This window comes from Symphalangus syndactylus, chromosome 1, assembly GCF_028878055.3.
Source record: "Symphalangus syndactylus isolate Jambi chromosome 1, NHGRI_mSymSyn1-v2.1_pri, whole genome shotgun sequence".
NCBI lineage: Eukaryota > Metazoa > Chordata > Mammalia > Primates > Hylobatidae > Symphalangus > Symphalangus syndactylus.
In genome coordinates this window covers 17159070-17181092 of record NC_072423.2, presented here as the reverse complement: position 1 = coordinate 17181092, position 22023 = coordinate 17159070, and the positions used below count along the sequence as shown (strand labels likewise).

The window sequence follows — 22023 nt, the reverse complement described above, 5'->3', positions numbered from 1 at the left end:
AGAGGCAGAACCCACAAATTAAAATAAAGATCTTTCTTCCTCTCTGCTCCCTTAATCCTGATTTTTCCTTCTTTCATAGGGTTTACTAGAGTTACTTTTTATTTTCCTACTTCAAATAAATTATGAAATCCTACAAAAACAAGGTCATGTATTTCATCTTTGTCTCTACTAGAACCGTGAATTGCTTAGGGATTGCTCTTTAAAATGAAAATTAAATAACATCTGTTAGCAGTGTTGTCATTTAGGTAATTATACTTAGGCATTAGTCTTGTCATTTATCAGACCTTAATATTTTAAATTTTTCATCATGGAATGTATTGATTTGGATGTGAACAATCTGAATTATTTTCAAGTAATTTTTCCTTCAATTCAATTCAGTCAACTTCATATTTATTTAAAATAAAGTTTAATGCTTTTATTAAACTTTAATCAGTACTTTATGCTTTTACAGCCATGTGAAAAATCAATAATTTAAAAGTACATATTTTTTAATAATGCAATAATTTACTGATATTGAAAAGCTCAAGGATTTCACAATTTTAATAAATGATAATTTTTTATGTTATGTTGACAGGTTTTAGACTAATAACAACATAATTTTAAAACATTTTAGAAATTATTTAAAAGCTTTATTTATGTAAGTAAATACAGAGTTTCCCATGATAGTCAATCCATATAGTATTGACAGTAAAAAAAGAAATGAAGATAAGATATTCAAATACATTAGATCTTGTCCTCAATTTTCATGGTTCAAATTTTTTTTTTAAGTAGAATTTGGTCATGGATTTCATGCCTGTAATCCCAGCACTCTGAGAGGCCAAGGCTAGAAGATAGCTTGAGGCCAAGAGTTTAATTAAGACCAGACTGTGTAACACAGAGAGACCCCATTTCTACAAAAAATTTAAATTAAAAAAATTAGTTGGGCATGGCACACACCTGTAGTCCCAGCTACTTGGAAGGCTGAAGCAAGAGGATTGCTTGAACCCAGGAGTTTGAGGCTGCAGTGAGCTGTGATCTCACCATCTCACGCCAGCCTGGGCCACAGAACAAGGCCCTGTCTCTTAAAAGAAAAAACAAAAAAAAGAAAGAGAAAAGTAGAATTTGATCCTCTTCATTATGTTTTTCTTTTCTGGCATCTGTTTAATTTCTCAGGGTACATACTGAAGTGGATAACATCACCCTGTTGATCAACAGTGAAAAACCTTGCATTATTCCAAAACTACTGTAACCATGGGGGCTAGAAAAAGCTGTCTGCATTTCTACATGTAAATTTTACAGAAAAGCAAACACTTCGTTTGAACTACATCATCTGTCAGACTGCCTAAGGCACTGAAGTTAGAAAATCCCTGGGGTTCGCTGCATTTTGCTAGGCTACCCATTAGCTTATTTTGTCAATTTTTATTATAAGAGGACAAAAAAATAGAAATCATAATATCTGTTCTAATATACTTTTATATTTGCAAGTAAAAACCTTTGGAAAAGGTTCTCAAACATTTATAAATGTTTTCATAATATGGTACAGCTAGCTATTATATGTAATGTAGTTTAACTGTATATCATTCTTGTGTTTACCTTTTGATATAAATTCTTAAGGCACACATAATTTTCATTAAGATCCTTTGTTCAGGTAAAATTAGTAGCATTTGAAAATGGTATATCTTTTCAAACATAACTTCAATTTATTTTGTTGTAATAAAATTTGTTTTAAATGTCGCTTGATTCCATTAATCATTTAAAAATTTAAAAGTTAAGCTTTATTTCAGAACGTGCTTTAATGTGCTTAAAATACAATATGTGAATCACTCTTCCTAAAAAACTTATATTTCCCTCCAGAGTATTAATTCTCAGAAACTGTAAGACATTGATTTTTTTTTTTTTTTACTGAAAGGGAAAATGAGTATTTTTGGATAGATGGACAGATAGATAGCAAATTGTATACACATACATGTACACACATACACACACATGCACATATATACACACACATACATACAGATACATGCATATACAACGTATGTATTTTTATATATAAGCAAACCTCTTTAAGTTTATTTTATGTAAAATCACCCATATTACATATTTTAATTTTTCAAGATAATTTTAAATGAGATAATTACAAGTAGGGAGAAAACAAATATAAATAACAGATATATTAAAACTAATTTTCTAAGCTAAAGCCTTTCCTCTAGGAACTGATACAAAACAAAAGAAAACCTACTTTCACCCCTCCTATTCTACACAGCACTAGAAGTCCTAGCCAGAGCAAACAGGCAAAAAAAAAATTAAATAAATAAATAAAAGGCATCCAGATTGGAAAGGAAGAAGTCAAATTGTCCCTCTTTGCAGATGAGATGATCTTATATTTTGAAAAATGTATATTTTGGTCTCACACAGTGGATCACATCTGCAATGCTAACACTTTGGGAGGTGGAGGCAGGAGGATCACTTGACGCCAGAAGTCCAAGAACAGCCTGGGTAATATAGTGATACTCTGTCTCTTATATGAAAAAAAAAAAAAAAGAAAAGAAAAGAAAGAAAGAAAAAAGAAAAAGGAACACCTAAAGACTCTACCAAAGTGGATTTAGATATGATAAATTCAGTAAAGTTGCAGGATACAAAATCAACATACAGAAAGAAGTGGCATTTCTATACACCAATAATGAACTAGTTAAAAAAGAGATCAAGAAGGCAGTCTCATTTACAATACCTCAAAAAATAAAATAAAATATCTACGAACAAATTTAACCAAGGAGGTGAAAGACCTCTACAAGGAAAACTGCAAAACACTGATGAAAGAATTGAACAAATGCGAAGACACGCCATGTTAATGGACTGGAAAACTTAATTGTTAAAATGACCATACTACTCAAAGCAGTCTACAGATTCAGTGCAATCCCTATCAAATTACCAATGTCTTTTTTTACAGAATTAGAAAAACAATTGTGCAACTAATCTAAGCACAACAGTGTTGGCACCCATTGAGTGGAAAATGTGTTCAACTTTAATTTTTCTGTCAGACTTGTATAAGCTGAACCAATTGAGATGTCTGTGTTTTGGGCTATTGTTCTGCCATTAATTGTTGGTCGTTCTTAATTAAGGCAAGAACAAGATGATTTTTTTCCTTCACAAATTGATGTGGATGATCTGCCACTGAGGGCTTCATCTTCAACATCATCTTTTCTCTTCTTAAATTGACTTATATATTTGTAAGCTGCTGATTTCTTTGGACATTTTTTCCCATAAACTTTTTGTGAAGCATCAATAATTTCATCGTTCTTCCACCTAAGCTTTGCCCTAAGTTTGATGTTTGTCTTTGCTTCAATTTTAGCAGAATTCATGTTGCTCTGATAGGAATTCTTTTCAAACTGATGTCTTATCCTTCTTAGTGCCTCAGACTAGAGTCTATTTAGATATGTTACAACAAAAGTTGATGAGTTTATGTGAATTTATGAGTTATGAGATTATTAATTTATTTTGGTGCAAAAAATCTTTAATCCATGCATAGTTTTTTCACAATATGAACCTTTGAAAGACCCCTTATATATACATAAAGGTCTATGAACCTTTCAAAGACCCCTCATATATACTACTCATTCTGTTTCTCCAGAGAAGCCTAACTAAGACACATGGCTTAGAGATTTTTGCCCTAGAAGAATAAAGCTGACCATAAAACAGAGTTCTCAGTCTCTTTCCAAAAACAGCTGATTTCATTATCAACAGGGTGTGGAAAATTTAAGCAAAAGGACACTATACAAAAGCACAGAAGCTGTGATGAAAAGCAATTGAAAGGAAATGATAGGTATACGAGAGATATAAGCTAAACTGTAGGTCAGCAAGTTTCCTGGACAGGACCTGGAACATAGACAGCTGGGAGGAGCCCATCTGGATTTAGAACCAATGTAAAACAATGACCTCAGGAACTATCACTTTAAAAGATCCCAAATTGGATTGGCCCCATATGTGAAGTGATATATGCCCCCAGGATATTTTTTAAAAAAATAAAGAAATCAGCCTGCAAGTAGTGGAGCTAAATAATTGGGTGTGGTCATGGAAAGAAAGAGTGAAAGGGAGTCCTGATTAAACCACTGTCATTCCACATCCAGAAGCTCAATTAACTCAAAGTAGGATAAATGCAAAGTGATATACCATCAGGCATGTCATAGTAAAAATACTGAAAGGCAAAAACAAATGGAATATTTTGAAAGCAGCAAAAGAAAAACTGCTCTTCACCTACAAAGGAACCCCAATAAGATTAACATCTGACTTCTCACTAAAAACACTGTAGACTGGAAGGCAGTGGAAAGTATATTCAAAGTGCTTAAAGGGGAGAAAAAAAAAAGAAAAACACGTCCACAAAGAATCTTGTATTCCTCAAAAAATAAGATGAAATAAAGGCATCATGAGACAGAGTAAAACTCACAGACATGCCTTACAAGAAATAGTAAGTGATCCCAGTTCAACCATACCAAAAAACAGTATCAGTAAGGTAATTATAAAAGATAGTATAAATGCATATTTATTTTTTTCCTCTGAACTGACTTAAAAGGCAATTACATAAAACAATATGTATATAATGTACTTTTAGGCCTATAACATATAGAGTTCTAATATATTTACCAATAACAACAAAAAGGAGGTGGTGGGAGCGAAGTTGTATTGGACTATGGAAATGACTTTGGATAGTAACTCAAGTCAATAGGAACAAAAGAAAAGATACAGAAATTATAAAGAAAATATTAATGTAAAAAAGCAATAAATATACACTTGATCTGCTTTCTTCTCTCAGCTTCTTTAAAATATACAAAATTATATAAATTAATAATTAAAATTATAAATATGATGTAATGTTAGGTTTGTAACATTTATATTAATAGATGTAATAAGTATAAAAATAATATCACAGTAAGGGAAAAAGCTATGTAGATATGAGATTTCTATATTTCACTGGAACAAAATTAATATCAATCTAAAGCTAATTCTGGTACATTAAAATATTTATGGTAAACCCTAGAACAATCTCTAAGGCATATAGTTGATTTTCATTATTCATTGTAGTTATGGTCTATAAAACCTCTGCAAACATTGAGTTGCAAATCATGAATGAATTAATTAATGACCTCTGATCACAACACTTTTGTTAACTGATCATTATATTACCTCGTTTTATTGTTGCTCTTTAAAGATATCTGATTACTAATAATGAACTTAGGGCAAACAGCACTGTACCTCATGCCGAATAAAGCTTATCTAACACATGTATTTTCTCCATAAGGGCTATCACAGTCCTCTTTAACTTAGGAACACTAGACAGCAGTTTAGCACTGCACTTGGGGAGCCATTTTTAAAAGTGTAGTCAACAAGAAAAATCACAAAAATGCAAAAGCCATGGCTCTAAGCAGAGCATGAAAAAGACATGTGTCTACAGTATGACCACAAACACAGTAAGACACAGCATCGCCTGCTCAACCTCAGCTGGAAGCGTGCACATCTGGAGACAGAAATGCCTGCTCAACCTCAGCTGGAAGCGTGCACATCTGGAGACTCAAAGTTTTCACCTCTCTGCACATGCACATGTCTACAAATGACCACAGATGTGCCATGCGTATTTATGTTGGGTTTGTAAATACATTTTTGCAGGTAGGTAAATTCACAGATACAGAAACCACAAATAAAGATGATCAACTGTAACTTTAAAAAATACCTGATGACTTGGGTGATTTTCCTTGACAAGTAACTTTCAGCCACTCTCTGTAGTCTCCATTCCAACATATTCACTTGCTCATTTCTATCCACATTATAGATTACTTGCCTGTGATTTTTAGGTTTTTTTGTGTTTTTACTGGGGATCCTAGTCTAGTTTACATAGTGTAATGTTAAATACAGATATAAATGCTTGCTAAGTACTAACCACACTTAATGTTAAAGATAATAAAATATTATTTCCTTAGGAAAATAGATCCTAAGGAATATTAAATATTGGTTATATTTGTATTATATATTAGATTATATAACTATAATATGCAAATGTGTATATAAATATGCATGTGTTTAATTATTGTGTTTATAAAAATATTAATCAGCAAAATAGCGTTGAAAAAGCTAGTTATATCCTGTGAAAATTCTACATTTGGAGAAGAGAAATTAAAGCATAGTCAAAAGGTAATGAATTTATTATAAGATCATATAATTACAGATATAATATCATAGGTTGTCATAAAAGAGGATATTAATTTGCTGTTTACTATGCTAGTTAATCCTGCCTTCTTTCTGTTAATGGTATGGATCTAGAAATGAGAAATCTTATGAATTAGAAGAAAAAATTCAGCACCTTGATAAGAAGATTTTAAAAAATTAACTCATTGAATATTATTATTGCAATGTTGTGTTTGCAGAGTTATTGAGGAAATACACATTTGTTTGTTTCTGTTGACTGTGGGGGAAATTAAAGATGCACAAGTTCTAGCAGAAGATCTTGTACCAATAAGGAGTCAACATCCAAAATACATAAGGCTACTAGATATTTATTAATTGCCCAATAAATAAAGTGTTGTTAACCGGGGTGCATAAATCTTGGATGGGCTTTGGTGGGAGAAGTGGTATATGGGTCTGTGAACACTATGAGCATTTTTCTGGACAGCAAGTTTGTTGCTCTAAAATATAACTTTTGGAGCAATGGACTTGCTCTCCAGTCACTTTGCTGACAGACATGTTTCAGTTGCCTCAGGACCATAGGCCTACAGGAAATTTGCATGACAGGTGAGAATTAAGAGAGGGGAGATATTAAATACAACCAATATTCAGCAGATATTTAATGAGAATCCTCTGTATACCAGATACTGCTATTATTTGCCAGGTATATGCTTTTAATAAAAGCACAAAGTCCATAGAACCCTTCTACATAATGTGTAGGTCATTTCAAAATGCAGCAAACAATATAGTCTGTGACCAAAGTTAAGGGCATAACAGAAGACATTTTGTTTTGTTCTTTACTGTTTTTGGCTAACGTCAATTCAAAATGAGTACAACTATCTAGTGGAAATTCATGTAAGACTGTGATAACTTATCATTTTGTTTCAGCACTCCAACGTACAGCATACATACTGTACACTAAGTTAAAAATATTTTTTCTTTCAAGGTAACTGAACTGCACAATATCAAAAATATAACCAGACTGCCCCGAGAGACAAAGAAGCATGCGGTGGCAATCATCTTTCACGATGAAACGTCGAAGACATTTGCCTGTGAGTCAGGTAAGCTATGATTGGCCATCTACCCCTTGAGGAAATTGAGCTGCTTGTGAGACAATGGCCCAGGCGGATGAAGGTACGCTATTGAACAGGATGGCCTACTGTAATGAGAATGTGCTGTAGAAGACTTCATTCAGAAGCTCAGCGTATTGATTTCTACAGATGTTTTGGTGCCTCTTGTTACATGTGTGTGTCTGGATTTGGCCCCCAGGTGGTCTGCCTGTTGGGGTTTCCATTCCAGCTTTGAGAATTAAGTAAACAATACCTGGCAGGTGTTGTTCGGGTGAGCACATGACCAATACTCTGGTTCTTGCTCATTGAGTCTCTAGACATTTTGTAGGGCAGGAGTCGGGGTCTGTGCAAAAGCATGGCAGAGCACAGCCCCAGTCCCCAGACACCACAGAATAGAACTTTGAGCAATTGGTTGCTTTCATGGATTCTCAGTACTACAAGTAAAAACATTTCAGATTGAATTTTAGCATCTCAGTTCATAAAGCACTCTGACATTATTGAGACACAAGGCAGTTTATAGTTTGAACTTGCAGTATTTTTCATGTTGGAATCCCCGTGGTGTGTAATATATTAGCTGGCTTATCACTTTTTAAAGATTTTGCTCAATGCAATGGTGCGTTCGTTTTATAATGGATGTTAGAAAGTACCAAGGGTTTGCAAGATGTGAACTTAAACTAATGATTAGGTCTTTAGGAGAAATTTTATTCAGCATTTTAAAAAAGTAAAATGGTCCTTCTAGTTTTGTATACTTTGTTTATGGATGTCATTAATATCAGGTTATATTATTCTAAAACTGATAATGTCCCTTTGCCTAACTGAAATTGCTCACACCTCTCACCGACCTTATCTTAGTATGGCTAAACTGAACTGGAATTTATCTCCGTGTTCCTCTTTTCTTGTGTGCCTTTATCCATCTGTCCTGGCATATTTCTCTTCACTTGCCATCTGACCTCATTTCATCATTTAAAATCGACATTTTGGAGTTGCACAGAAGCCTGTTAATTGATATAAATTCCCATTTTGTAATACCCCCTTGTCCCAACCTTGCTGGTGTAATATAATATCATCCAGTGATTTTTCTGCCTTCCTGTCAACTGTCTTAAAACTGGTAAACCACTTTATTTTTCTCTGGGCTCTTAATCTCTCATATTAAAACTAGTATTTAAAAAAAAACTAAAAGGTAATGTTTAATATTTAAATTTCTAATTTTCCCAATTACTGTACATTTGCAAATTGTAGTGAGCAATATTGTGAATGTATAGGAAATACTGGAGCCTATTAATTTGTTAAAGAATGATATTTGGTTATATTTCTTTATGTGAAAATCTGATTTATGTTGTGTTTGGAAAGCTATTGACCTAAAATTCATGTTTAGTTAATAACGTAATCATTCAATATATTGCTCTTTTCAATCTGATTACAATCTTGAATCCCATATTACAGTAGAAAATCATTTAATGCAATTTTATGTATTTATACAGATGTTTTTTCTGATTTACATCATTATAATCTACTCTCCATTTAACTTTCTATTGGTTTTAGAATAAACTAGGCTTGAGAATATTATAAAGCTTACAAGATTCTACCTTTTCAAATTTCTATATTCTTGGAAGTTAGAGAAAATATATATTTCTAAAATTTTGTCTAAATATCTTTACTGCTTCATGAATCTTTTCTACCTCATTTATCCTGGTATCACATGAATGTCCTCGCCCTAATAGATCACAGAATACATACCAATGGCCCAATTGAAAGCAAAGCTCTGATGTACATCCTGATACTTAGAGCATTTTAATAGAAAAGGTGTATTATTTGAATAGTACATTTGAGTTCTGTATTCCCATCATCTCAAGTTCTTAGTTTATAAATGTCAGTCTCTATAATGTATCGATATTGATATATTAATTCAGAAACTCATATAAACATAGTTGAAATTCAGCAGTACTTGTGTTTATATACTATCTGGAAATTCTGAAGTATGATTTGCTGAATTTTGTTGGTCTATGCACAACAGAGGACCACCAGGGTGTTCAAGACAGTAAGTGTGATAGAGCAGTGCCCCACTCCCGACCAGGGGCTACAGTCAGAGCACCCCATTGTTACACAAGCCAGCCCACTGGGTTGGTGTAACAAAAGCATTTAAATTTTAATTTAAAGGCCATCAAGGTTTAGAATTTTAAAATAAAACTCCCAAGTACACCTAGCATCCAGATCTTTGTTGGTTTTTAGTAAGAGGAACCAGGGCTTCTTGGAGAAATGGTAGATTCTAGGACTGGGGCATGAAATATACAAGACGAGCCCAGAGCATCTTGTAGTGCCAGAAAGTAAGGAAGTACCACACAAATGCTTCTGTATGTCAGAGGGACACAGGAGTTCCCAATGGCCAAAGATGGAACAATTTGAATACTAAAATAAAGTAGCACAGGATTATAACCCAAATTATAAATGAATGAGTCCATGCTTTCACAATGCTTGATGAATAAATACATAGGAGAGTATAGAAAAATATCCCATGCAGAAAATTACAAATAATTTATGCAGATGCTCTGTCCAGAGGAGATGGAGCATGACTCCCTGTGCCTTAAGTGGGGGCTGTTCATAGTGACTTCCTCCCTAGGAGAATAGGATAGAAAGGGATGGGAGAAGACAACTTTGTGGTGGAGAAAACTGACAGATACTGCCTCAGCCAGGTGACCAAGGTGAAGATCAACAATGATAAATCATGTTGATAGAATCTACCCTTGATATGATGTGATCAAAAATAGCGCTTTACCTCTGTGGTTTTCATCCTAACAACCTATAAACCCATGAGAATAACATCAGACACATCCCAATGAAGGAACATTCTACAAATACCTGCCCAGTATTCCTCAAAACTTTCAAGGTCATTACAAACAAGGAAAGCCTGGAAAACTGTCCCAACTGAGAGGGAGCTAAGAAGGCATGATGAATAAACGTAATGTGGTATCTTGATGGGATCTTGAAACCAAAAAAGGACACTAAATAAAAACTGAGGAAAACTTAATAAAATGTGGTGATTAGTTAGTAAAAATTTTTCAATACTAGTTCATTAATTTTAACAAATGTACCATACTAATGTAAGATGTTACTAATAGGAGAAGATAGATATAGGCCATATAGGAACTCAGTATTATTTTTGCAATAATTCTTTAAATCTGAAACTATACCAAAATGAGATGTTTTTTAAAAAAATAATGTGGAAGTGAATAAAAATATATCAATGAACTAGAGTAGACTCAAGTATAATAGAAATCTAGCACATTATCAAGGATATATTAAAATTAGTAAAGAAAAATTATATCTTACAATAACTGGTGTTTGAAAAATTCTTACACCATCCTATTATAGAATGCTTTCAGAATGATGAAGTGATATTCATTATTTCTCAACAATGGAAATGACACTAAAATCATTGCCACTGTTCAGTGGCTTGATAGGAAATGTTAGATGTTTACCTAGTGTCATGAACAATAATGAAGAACCAGACTTAAAGTTGTATTGTGAGAGTCCCATTTTTCAGTGTAGGTGATTCAGCAGAAGCCTGAGCCTACCACATGTTCTTTTAGTGAACTGAGCGCTCCCTTCAGGGTCATTTTAAAATACTGTTTTATTGCTAACTTTGAAATAATTATCGAGGCCCTGCTTGGTTTTATCTGCAATGCTGCTGTGTGAGCTTACCACACATCTGTAGGACAAATGGAAAGGTTACAAGATGGCTGACCTTTTGACACTGATTGCAGAGTGCAAAAACCTACCCTTGTAGCCCCTAATCCTACAGTTCAGCTGGCCTACCTTACAGAGTGCCCTGTGGACATTTGTTACCAGTCTATACATCATGTAAAACCTATACCAGAATCTGCTCATCACAGCTATTGCTACCAGGTTAGTCTCTTCCATAGATTTCTAGATACCCTAAAATATAGACATCTGTGGAAAACTTTACTCAGTTCTTGTTGAGCCAAAAAGTTGAAACTAAAATGCATGTATTTGTGAAGCATAACTTTAGGGAAACTATTTTGGATATTAAGTTATTATATGATTTATTCTCAGTGAAAAAATTTATAAAGAAATAAGATCATAATTTTATTTTAACTAGGATTTCAAAATATAAGCATCAAATTAGGGTCATTAATAGCATTCTTAATTGAAAATGACAAGTAGTGGTCTCAATAAATCACAGTGATAATTTGAATCCATAATTTAAACTGAACACTGTAATTATTTTTAATATAAACAGATAATTTCTATATCTCTGACTTTGAACTTTCCCATGATCAATTACCAGTGGGGAAAAATGGCTTATTTAGTACTTAAGGAACTAGGATTAGTACATCACAAAAAACAAGGTTCTGTTTTTTAAAAATTTTTGAACACACAGAATCCTCTTGCTAACAAAGACTGTTTCTTCTCATATCTGAATTTCACAGACACAAGTCTGAAATGTGAAGGTTTCTTAATGTTGGTTTTATGGTTCGTGTAAGATTTTTGGGAAATGAAGGGCTCTTCATTAGGATAAAATGGTCTTAACTTCCCAGAGAAGAATTTCCTGACAACGTGGCTGAAGTCAGATACAAATGTTAATATAGAAGAATGCTTTTGTTTGAATTTCTAGCAAATGGTTTTCAACTACTTTAAATATGACCTACTTGAAAGCATTATTTCTTTTTAAAACTACTTTTTATGTATAGATCTAAGTCTGCTCGAAGCTAGTAGTTAAAGTGTTTGAGAAATAATGGCAAGATTTTTTTAAATTGTCTCAACTTCATGACACATGCTGATCAGGATAAAAAAGAACTTGAAAATCATAAACAAGAAATTTTATTACTTTGTAATGCAAATTATTGTAGATAAATGTTAAGCTACAGTAGTTTATATCTGTTAATAAAATTTTATTCTCCAAGAAAATGCTGTGTCAAGTAGATATTGTATAGATTATTAAATACTCAAAGGAATTGCCAAGTGATAACAAGAAATCCACTTTCATTTTATTTGTATAAATTAGAGGGTACAAGTGCAGTTTTGTTATATGGGGACATTGTGCAGTGGTGAAGTCTGAAGAAACCCACTTTCTAAAGTTTAATAAGAGTGTCGCTTATCCTTGTCGGAGAGAGTGTCTGCACCATGGCCTCAGGATAGAAAATTTTGAAAAATCCTTGTAGTTCTTTGAGACCCCTGTTGGGAGAGATACGTGTGTGTGTGTGTGTGTGTGTGTGTTTCAAAATCAGCTGAGATCAAGTCATTTTGCAGCATTCAGGAAGTATTTGTCATTTTTAAAAGCTTAAACATACAAAATGATAAAAAGTAACAGTAGTTTTACTGAAACCTTTCTATGATTCTGCAATAAGAGTAGGAAATGTATTAATGCAAAATATCCTCCCTGCAGCCCCATGTGAACTGTCCTGTCCGTTTAACCAAAGAAGAAACAGAGGTACTTTGAACCTCAGCACATGCTCTTAACAACCAGGTCACCTGTACAAGTTTTCGCCTAAGTCCTGATGCTAATTACCGAACATATATTCACTTAACATAGATGACAGTCATATGCTGTCTTTTCCTTGAGGTCTCTCCTTAAGCACAAATTATTACTAAGTCTAGGATAAAAGTTAAAACATCACTTTTTTTCTGGTGGATGACTTGAAAAATGAAATGTAACAACAATAAAAGATAGTATAATTTTCAATATTCAGAAAATGATCCCACTCATAATCTAAAGAATAAAAATTATATTGTCACAGAAAAAGTATCTGACAATATTCAAAGACATTCATGATAAAAACTATGAGAAAATAAAAAATAGATGGGAACTTCCTCAACTTGATAAAGAACATCTGCAGAAACCTATGGCTACATCACACCTAAGATAAAAACTGATGCTTTCTCCATAGACTGGAAAGACGGAAAGCTTTCCTGCTCTCCTCCGTGCTGTGCAAGACAGTTCTGGAAGCTCTGCTATCACAGTAAGGCAAGAAAGAGAAATACAAGACACACAGATTGGAAAGCAATGAATATAACTGCCCATTTTTTGAAGGCGACATAATTGTCTATATTTTGAAAATCCTGGCCAGGTGTGGTGGCTCACACCTGTAATCCCAGCACTTTGGGAGGCCGAGGCAGGCAAATTACCTGAGGTCAAGAGTTGAGGATCACCGCCGGCAACCCGGTGAAACCCCATCTCTACTAAAATACGAAAAATTAACTGGGCGTGGTGGTGCACGCCTGTAGTCCCAGCTACTTGGGAGGCTGAGGCAGGATAATTGCTTGAACTCGGCAGGCAGAGGTTGCAGTGAGCTGAGATCACACCACTGCACTCTAGCCTGGGCAACAAGAGTGAAACTCCATCTCAAAAAATAAAAATAAAAATAAATAAAATTCCCAAGGAATTCTAAAATTATATAGAAAGAAAGACAACTCTCAATAAAATACATATAAAAGGAACAAACTTCAACAGAATAATGGCCACTTATGAAAAGCCCACAGCTAACATCATAATCCATGAAGAAAAACTGAAAGCTTTTTCTCAAAGATCTGGTACAAGGCAAGGATGCTCTCCCTTGCCACTTCTATTGAACATAGCACTGTAAGTCCTACCCAGAGAAATTAGACAAGAAAAGAAACAAAAGACGTCCTAATTAGAATTACCTCTGTTTGCAGATGACATGATCCTATATGTAGAAACCCTAAAGACTCCATTTAAAAACTGTTAGGACAAATAAACGAATTCAGTGAAGATGCAGGATATGAGAGCAACATACAAAAATCAGTAGCATTTATTTACACTGACAGCAAATGATTCAAAAAGAATTTTTGTTTGTTTGTTTGTTTTGAGACGGAGTCTCTGTCGCCCAGGCTGCTGGAGTGCAGCGGCGCAATCTCGGCCCGCTGCAACTTCCGCCTCCCAGGTTCAAGCAACTCTCTGCCTTAGCCTCCCTCAACAAGGAAATTTAAGCCTATCTATCTAAATTGTGTTAAAAATAATAAAATACTTATAAGCAAATTTAACCAAAGATGGTTTTATGTGTTACTCTTTCATGGATCCCAGCACATGACAAAAGATTCCTGGGTCAGATAAAATAATTTTTTTTTCCCAAGTCCCAAAGAGGCAATGTGATTACCCCAGATGGATGCCTGCACATGCAATGGGTTTGTGTCACAGTTGCAGAACCCAGAACCAGAAACTAGGCCCTTTTTGAACAACCAGCACATATTGCAACAAGCAGCAAACAAGCCAACCCCCTTACCCTCAGGGGGAGTGAACAGTTTCCTGGTAGTCTTACTTGATCTACTTTGTTGCCTTTGAAACATTAAAACTCATAAAGAAGGAATATGATCTAATTTATTTTATGAAGCCAGCGTAGTAACATGTGATATTATTTTGTTTTAATATATCTTTAACTTTAAATTTAAAAATTAACAAAAAGCTACAGCAATATACCATAGCAGGATAAAGGTACATATTCAGGAGCGATTTAATTACTACATAAAGGAAAATAACAAGTCTTATTTATAAACAAAATAGATCATGTCCTTGGATATAAAAACACAATATTAAAATAGAAACTTCTCCCAAAACACAATATTAAAACATAAACTTCTCCCATGTTAATAGTGCATTTTAATATAGTTCCTACTTGGATGTCAACAAAATTTTACTTTTAGAGTAGGGAAAATTATTTAAAATTTATATGGAATAATATCTATGAATCACCAAAGACAATATGTTAAAGTCTAAAAAATTTTCAAAGAAAATTTGCAAAACTGTATGCATAATCTAGGGAGAGACCTTCTTTATAAAGACAGAGCTCCAAAACTATAAAACACGACGACTGATGTATCTGAGCCTAAAAAATCAAACAGCTCTCCTACAGCAAAGGATTCACAAGCGGAGTCACTACACAAATTAGAGTTTTAGAATAATATTGGAAATGCAGGTAACAGAGAAAATGTTAAAAACCATAATGTGAAAAAACTCATAAAGTGACAAGGAGGAAATGTTAATTACAGTTATGCAAAGATTATGACTAGGCAATTCACATTTTTATAAATACAAATGGCAAAATTGTTTTTTTAAGAAGACTTAAATTGTAAAATGGTTAGAGATATAAAAAATCAAAATGATGATGAGAATAAACTCAAGATTAAAAGGAACCCTCAGTTCAAGTTATAAATTTAAAATCTTATAACTAAGCCTTTAATCTATCTTGATTTGATGTTTGGATATAGTGTAAGATAAGGATCCAATTTCATTATTTTCTGTGTGGATTTCCAATTTTCCAACACTATTTGTTGAATAGCTTATCCTTTGCCCACTATGTGTTCTTGGCACCCCTGTTAAAGACGAGTTGACTATATATGTGTGGTTTCATTTCTGGGCTCTCTATTCTGTTCCATCGGTCTATATGTCTGCCTTCATGCCAGTAATTAAACTTTTGATTATGGTAATCTTGTAGTATATTTGAAATCGGGAAGTGTGATACCTCCAGCTTTATTCCTGTTTCTCAAGATTGATTTGGATATTCATAGTCTTTTGTGGTTCCGTATGAATTGTAGAATTTTTTTTATTTTTGTAAAAAAAAAAAGTCGTTGAAATTTTGATAGGGATTGCATTGTAGATTGTTTTGGGTAGGATGATATTTTAACAATATTAATTCTTCAAATCCATGAGCAATAGATGTTTTCCCATTTGTTTGTATCTTTTTGAATTTCTTTCATAAATGTTTGTATTTTAAAGCATAGAAATTTCGGAGGCTGAGGCGGGTGGATCATGAAGTCAGGAATTTGAGACCAGCCTAGCCAACATAGTGAAACCCCGTCTCTACTAAAAATACGAAAATTAGGTGGGCATGGTGGCAGGCGCCCATAATCCCAGCTACTCGGGAGGCTGAGGCAGGTGAATTGCTTGAATCCGGGAGGTGGAGGTTGCAGCGAGCTGAGATGGCGCCACTGCCTTCTCTCCTGAACAACAGAGCAAGACTCTGTCTCAAAAAAAAAAAAAAAAAAAAAACTTTCACTTAACTTTTAGTTGTTTATTTCTTAAGTATTTTATTCTTTTTGGTGCTATTGTAAAACTCCTAGAAGAAAACATACGGGAAAAATTTTATGTCCTTGGTCTAGAAAAATGATTTCATGGCTATAACACAGAAAGCTCAGATAACAAAAGCAAAAGTAGGCCAATGGAAATTGTGTCAAACTAAAAAGCTTCTAAACAGTGAAGAAAGATATCAACAGAATGAAAAGACAATCTACAGAATGGGAAAAATACTTGTCAACTATCTACCTGATCAGCAGTTAATTTCCAGAATATATTAGGCATGTGTACATCTCAATAGCAAATAAATAAATCATCTAATTCAAAAACAGAATAAACATCTTTCCAAAGAAGACATACAGATGGTCAACAGGTGTATGAAAGGTGCTCTGAACATAACGAATCATTATAAAAATGTAGATCAAAATCACAATGAGTATTATGAAAATGTAAATCAAACCTGCTAGGATGGCTATTACAAAAAATAAATAAATAAAAGATAAAATGACAACAAGTGTCAGAAAAGATGTGGAGAAATTGGAACCCTAGTGTATTAGTAATGGAAACACAAATTGATGCAGCTCTTATAGAAAACAATATGGAAGTTCCTCAAAACATTAAAAGGAGAATTACCATATGATCCAGCAATCCCATTTCTGAGTATTTATCCAAAAGAATTAAAACTTGGATCTTGAAGAGATGTTAACACTCCTATGTTTATTGCAGCACTATTCACAATAGCCAAGATATGGAAACAACCTGAATGTTGATCAGTTGATGAATGGATTAAGAAAATGTGGAATATACATACAATACAGTAGTATTCAATCTTTAAAAAGAAGGAAATTCTGCAATATGCAGCAACATGGATGAATCTTGAAAGCATTATACTAAGTGAAATAAGCCAGTCACAAAAAAACAAATACTGCATGATTTCACTTATGTCAGGTATCTAAAATAGTCAAATTTGTAAACCCAAAGAATGAAATAGTAGTTACCAGAAGGTAGGGGCTAACCAATGGGCATAAAGTTTCAGTTAAGCAAAGTAAATAAGCGCTAGAGATCTTCTGTACAACATTTGCACCTCTATTCATCAATAATGTATTGCCCTTTTAAAAATCTGTTAAGAAGGTAGAGCTCATGTTAAGTGTTCTTATCACAATAAAATAAAATTTAAAGAAAGGGGAAAAATGAGTTCTCACATTTATTTCCCATGAAAATGTAGGTAAAAGTATATTCTCATAATGGCTAATAGGAATATGAATTGTTTTCCTTAGGTTTTCGAGACAACTGGCAATTGCTATTAAATAAACATGCATACCCTTGATTCTATGAACCTCCTTGGGAATATATCTCATATAAGCATACACACTAATACATGAGGATACAGGTACAAGAACATTAAGTACATTATGTATAATGGCAAAAAAATTGGAAATATATGCCTATCAAGAAAACAGTTGAGCATTTATGGTGTATCCTTATTCCATGAAATATTTTGCGATCACTAGAAAGAATTCTAATTTAAATTCTTTGAGAAGATTTCAATCAAACTTAGTTCTTCAGGCAAAGCAACTAACCAAGAAGTATACAACAAACACAGTCCACCCTCCATATCTGCGGATACTGCATCTGTGGAGTCAACCAACGGTGAATTGAAAATATTTCAGAAGAAAAATGACAATACACCAATAAAAGCCATACAAATTAGGAAATACAGTATAACAATGATTAACATAGCATTTAAATTGTATTACATATTATAAGTAATCAGGATGTACTTTAAAGTATTGGGGAGGTTATATGCAAACACTGCAGCATTTTATGTAAGAAATTTGAGCATTCATTGATTTTGGTAATTGAGGGTCAGAGAAGGGGGTCCTTAAACCAATCCCCTACGTATGGATATTTAGGAACAACTGTAATCACATATTTAAAGGAAACAAAGAGAGAGAGACAGAGTTTCAACAACTGCTACCTGAGGTAAGGGAGGATGATGGTGAGGTGGATGGAAAAGGAAAAGGGACAAAAAAGGCAACCAAAAAAAGAAAGGTAGTACAACTATTATGTACCCATAAAAATTAAAATTACAAAAAGGAAAGAGAAGATAAAATGAGCAAAAGAAAACATCAAGTGTACAATTTATTGCATTCACACGAAATTTTGCATATGTGAATTTGTGCATGAATGTGTTCAGTATTTTTAAGTAAGTTAATCATCAAGAAATGCAAATTAAAACCGCAATGAGGTGCATAGTGACACACCTATCAGCATGACTAACATTTTTTAAAAATTAGCAACACCACCAAGTGCTTGTGAGGATGCAGAAAAACTAGATCTCTCATATGTTGCTGATGGGAAATGTAAAATGGTACAGTCAGTTTGGAAAATTGTTTGGCAGCTTCTCATAAAATTAAACATGAAATTACCTTACAACCTAGAAATTACACCCTTAGGCATTTATCCCAAAAAAGGAAAAAGAAACAAGTACACACACACACACACACACACACACCTGAATGTTTATACGAGCTTTATTTGTAAGAGCCCCAAACTGGAAAGAACTCAGATGTCCTTCAATAAACTGTGGTATCTTCACACCATGAAATAAATACTCTTCACCAGTACAAAAAAGAACAGATTCAATATATGCAGCAACCTGGATGAATCTTGAGGGAATTACACTAAGTGACAAAAAGCACATCCCAAATGGTTTTAGATACCATGTGATTCTGTTTACATATCTTTTCAATGACAAATTTTAGAAATGGAGGACAGATTAGTAGTTGCCAAAAGTTAGGAAAGGGGCTGGAAGTGTGGGGACAGGAGGGCTGTATGGTCACTAAAAAGTAAGAGCTTGTATTGCAACTGTGCAACATTGATTGTTGTGGTGCGTACACAAACCTCCACAAGTGATAAATTATATAAAACTTGCATACACACACAGACACACACACACACACACATATAAGTAAAACTGGGGAAACCAGAATAAGATCAGTGGACTATCAATGTCAACACCCTGGTTGTCATATTATACTCCTCTTTCGCAAAATGTTACCATTGGGGGAAACTGGACAAAGTGTGCAAAGGATGTCTCTGTATCATTTCTCTTAACTACATATGAGTCTATAATCATCTCAGTAAAATTTTCAACAAAAAGTAAATTAGGTATAAGTCTATGATCTTAAGGGCATCTATAGTGTGTATTTAAGTTAAAAAAAAAAAAAACCCAGGATGGGAAGACAGTTGCAGAAAAATTTGTTTTCCTTAGGTTTTCAAGAAAACTGGCTATTGCTATTTCACATAATTCTAATATGGTAAAAAGAAACTAACTACAAAACCAAAAAGAATCCTCAACCTGTGCCTGTTTGGCTTGTGCATGTTGATGAGCACGAAGAGACTTTGTGTGCGAGGGTGCATGTGTGCGAGGGTGCGTGTGCGAGGGTGCATGTGTGCGAGGGTGCATGTGTGCGAGGGTGCATGTGTGCGAGGGTGCATGTGCGAGGGTGCATGTGTGCGAGGGTGCATGTGTGCGAGGGTGCATATGTATTTCTTGCTCTTTTCTGACATAGAGGACTTGCATGAGCTGCTCCTCTGCCTACCCCAGCCTGGCACCAACACCTCACCCAACCGACTCCTACATTTCCTTCCATTTTCAGCGTAAGGTTCTCCTGCTTTGTGCCCCCTCACGCTGCTTAGCGCCTTTGCTATCCACTCCCATAGCACCGTAAAGCGGGGCTTCACACTCTGTTCAAGGTCTCTCCACTCTGGCAGATTTTAACTCAGTGAGGACATGCACATATTGGCTTGCTTACCCTGTATTCCTAGCACCACATGCTAATGAAAGTGTGTTGAATTATTAATTAATACCCGAATTAGTAAAATTTATACTTGTTTTGTCTTAATGATATATTTATATTTTTTGAATAATTACTTTTTCTTTTTTGCTTTTCTTTCTTTTTTTTTTTTTTTTTTTTGAGACAGGGTCTTGCTCTGTTGCCCAGGCTGAAGTGCAGTGGCATGATCAAGGCTCACTGCAGCCTCCACCTCCCCGGCTTAGTCAATCCTCCCACCTGTAGCTGGGACTACAGCTGTGTGCCACCATGCCTGGCTAATTTCTGTATTTTTTGTAGAGATAGAGTTTCGTTATGTTGCTCAGGCTGGTCTTGAACTCCTGGGCTCAAGCCATCCACCCGTCTCGGCCTCTCAAAGTGCTGGGATTACAGGCGGGAGCCACCGTGTCTTGCCTATTGCTTTTTTCAAAACAAATTTTAAAAACTATGTGCTTTGTGCTTGTGATGTGAGAGTGAACGACCAGCGTGCTGCGTGTGTGTGTGTGCATGTGGGTGTAAAATTGGTTATGGCACACCAGGCCTGTGGCAGTAACTCTGCAAGTAAAACATTGCTGTATACAATGAGAAATTCAACATTTTGCCTGTTCATTAAAAGGAGAGCCCTTGTTTCTTTTATTGAGTATGTCCCAGTCTCAAGGCAATGGCTAGTAAATGAAAAAGGAGATGACGTAGAGAAACCCAAAGTTTGGTTAATAGATTCTGCCACTGGAGAAATCTTATAAACCACTAATTATTTTTAAAATTAATAAGAGAAATAAACGGAAATAAAATTAATACTTTGTCCTTCCTTTCCTATATGAGCAGTTCTATTGAGGATCCAAAAAAATAGATGAAGAAAAATTTCCCTTATAAAAAAATAGATTCTTCTTACCTTCATTAAGAAAAAAAAGAGGAAAAAAAGTATAACTGTGTCAGCATATGAAACCTAAAAACTTATCTTCAAATAATTTTGGACAAGTAAATTTTTAAGTCTGAATTACCTGTTTAATTTCCTAAATAATTACATGAAGCATTGAATGTATTCCATAATATAATGAGGATATTTTTATAGGTTCTTCCCTCTAAAATATGTAATGGAATATGTATCAATTGAATAAATTCCTCCACATGAAAAATTGTAAAAATGAATTTGGGTAAATCCCAAATCTCAATTAATATTTTTTATTTTATTATTATTATACTTTAAGTTTTAGAATATTTTTAAGTTTTCTGAGTATTACCTCGTACCCGAAACACCTAGTTATCAGCTTATCACATTTCAGTTTATTCAAATTTTATCAAATTCTACATCTTTATTTCAAAGAGAACATTATTTACTAAAGTAACATCTTTTCCCCATAACGATTTGTGTTAGGCAATATATTTGTATCTTACAATATTATCACTAATTTTTAAAGAATTTTTTCCAGAGGAATCTCTGTAGTTTTCTGCTTCTCAGACTTGGCATAATCTTTCCTTCCACGAGTCATCTAGAAAAGATGCTGTCAAAAATTATCCTTGAATTAAAAAAAAAAAATCATCCTTGAATTCAAAACGACAGGGAGTAGGCATACATTTCAACCTTTATTTTCATTAGCATTTTTCATTTTTACTGAGGCATAATTAGCAAGTAAAAATTCTGTTTATTTAAGGTATACAACTTGTTTCAATATATGTATACTTAATAAAATGGTCACCACAATCAAGCTAATTAAAATATCTGTCACTTCATGTAATTATCACTTTCTTTTTTCTTTGTGTGTGTGTGTGTGTGTTAAGAACACTTAAAATCTACCCTGTTAGCAAACAGATGCTATCACAAAACCTGTATTGGTTTCAATATGTGGCGTAGAACCTATAAATAGAAATTAATTTGTCTTGC

At 34.0% G+C, this 22023-nt stretch overlaps 1 protein-coding gene across 1 annotated transcript in view; it reads left to right on the top strand.

Annotated features, from left to right (window-relative positions):
• DOK6 (docking protein 6) overlaps window positions 1-22023 on the top strand; it is a 426698-nt gene that overhangs the window by 186448 nt on the left and 218227 nt on the right. The window contains exon 3 of the mRNA XM_055296826.2: window positions 7136-7250. Coding sequence (XP_055152801.2) covers window positions 7136-7250 — 115 coding nt within the window. The remainder of the gene's footprint in view (window positions 1-7135; window positions 7251-22023) is intronic.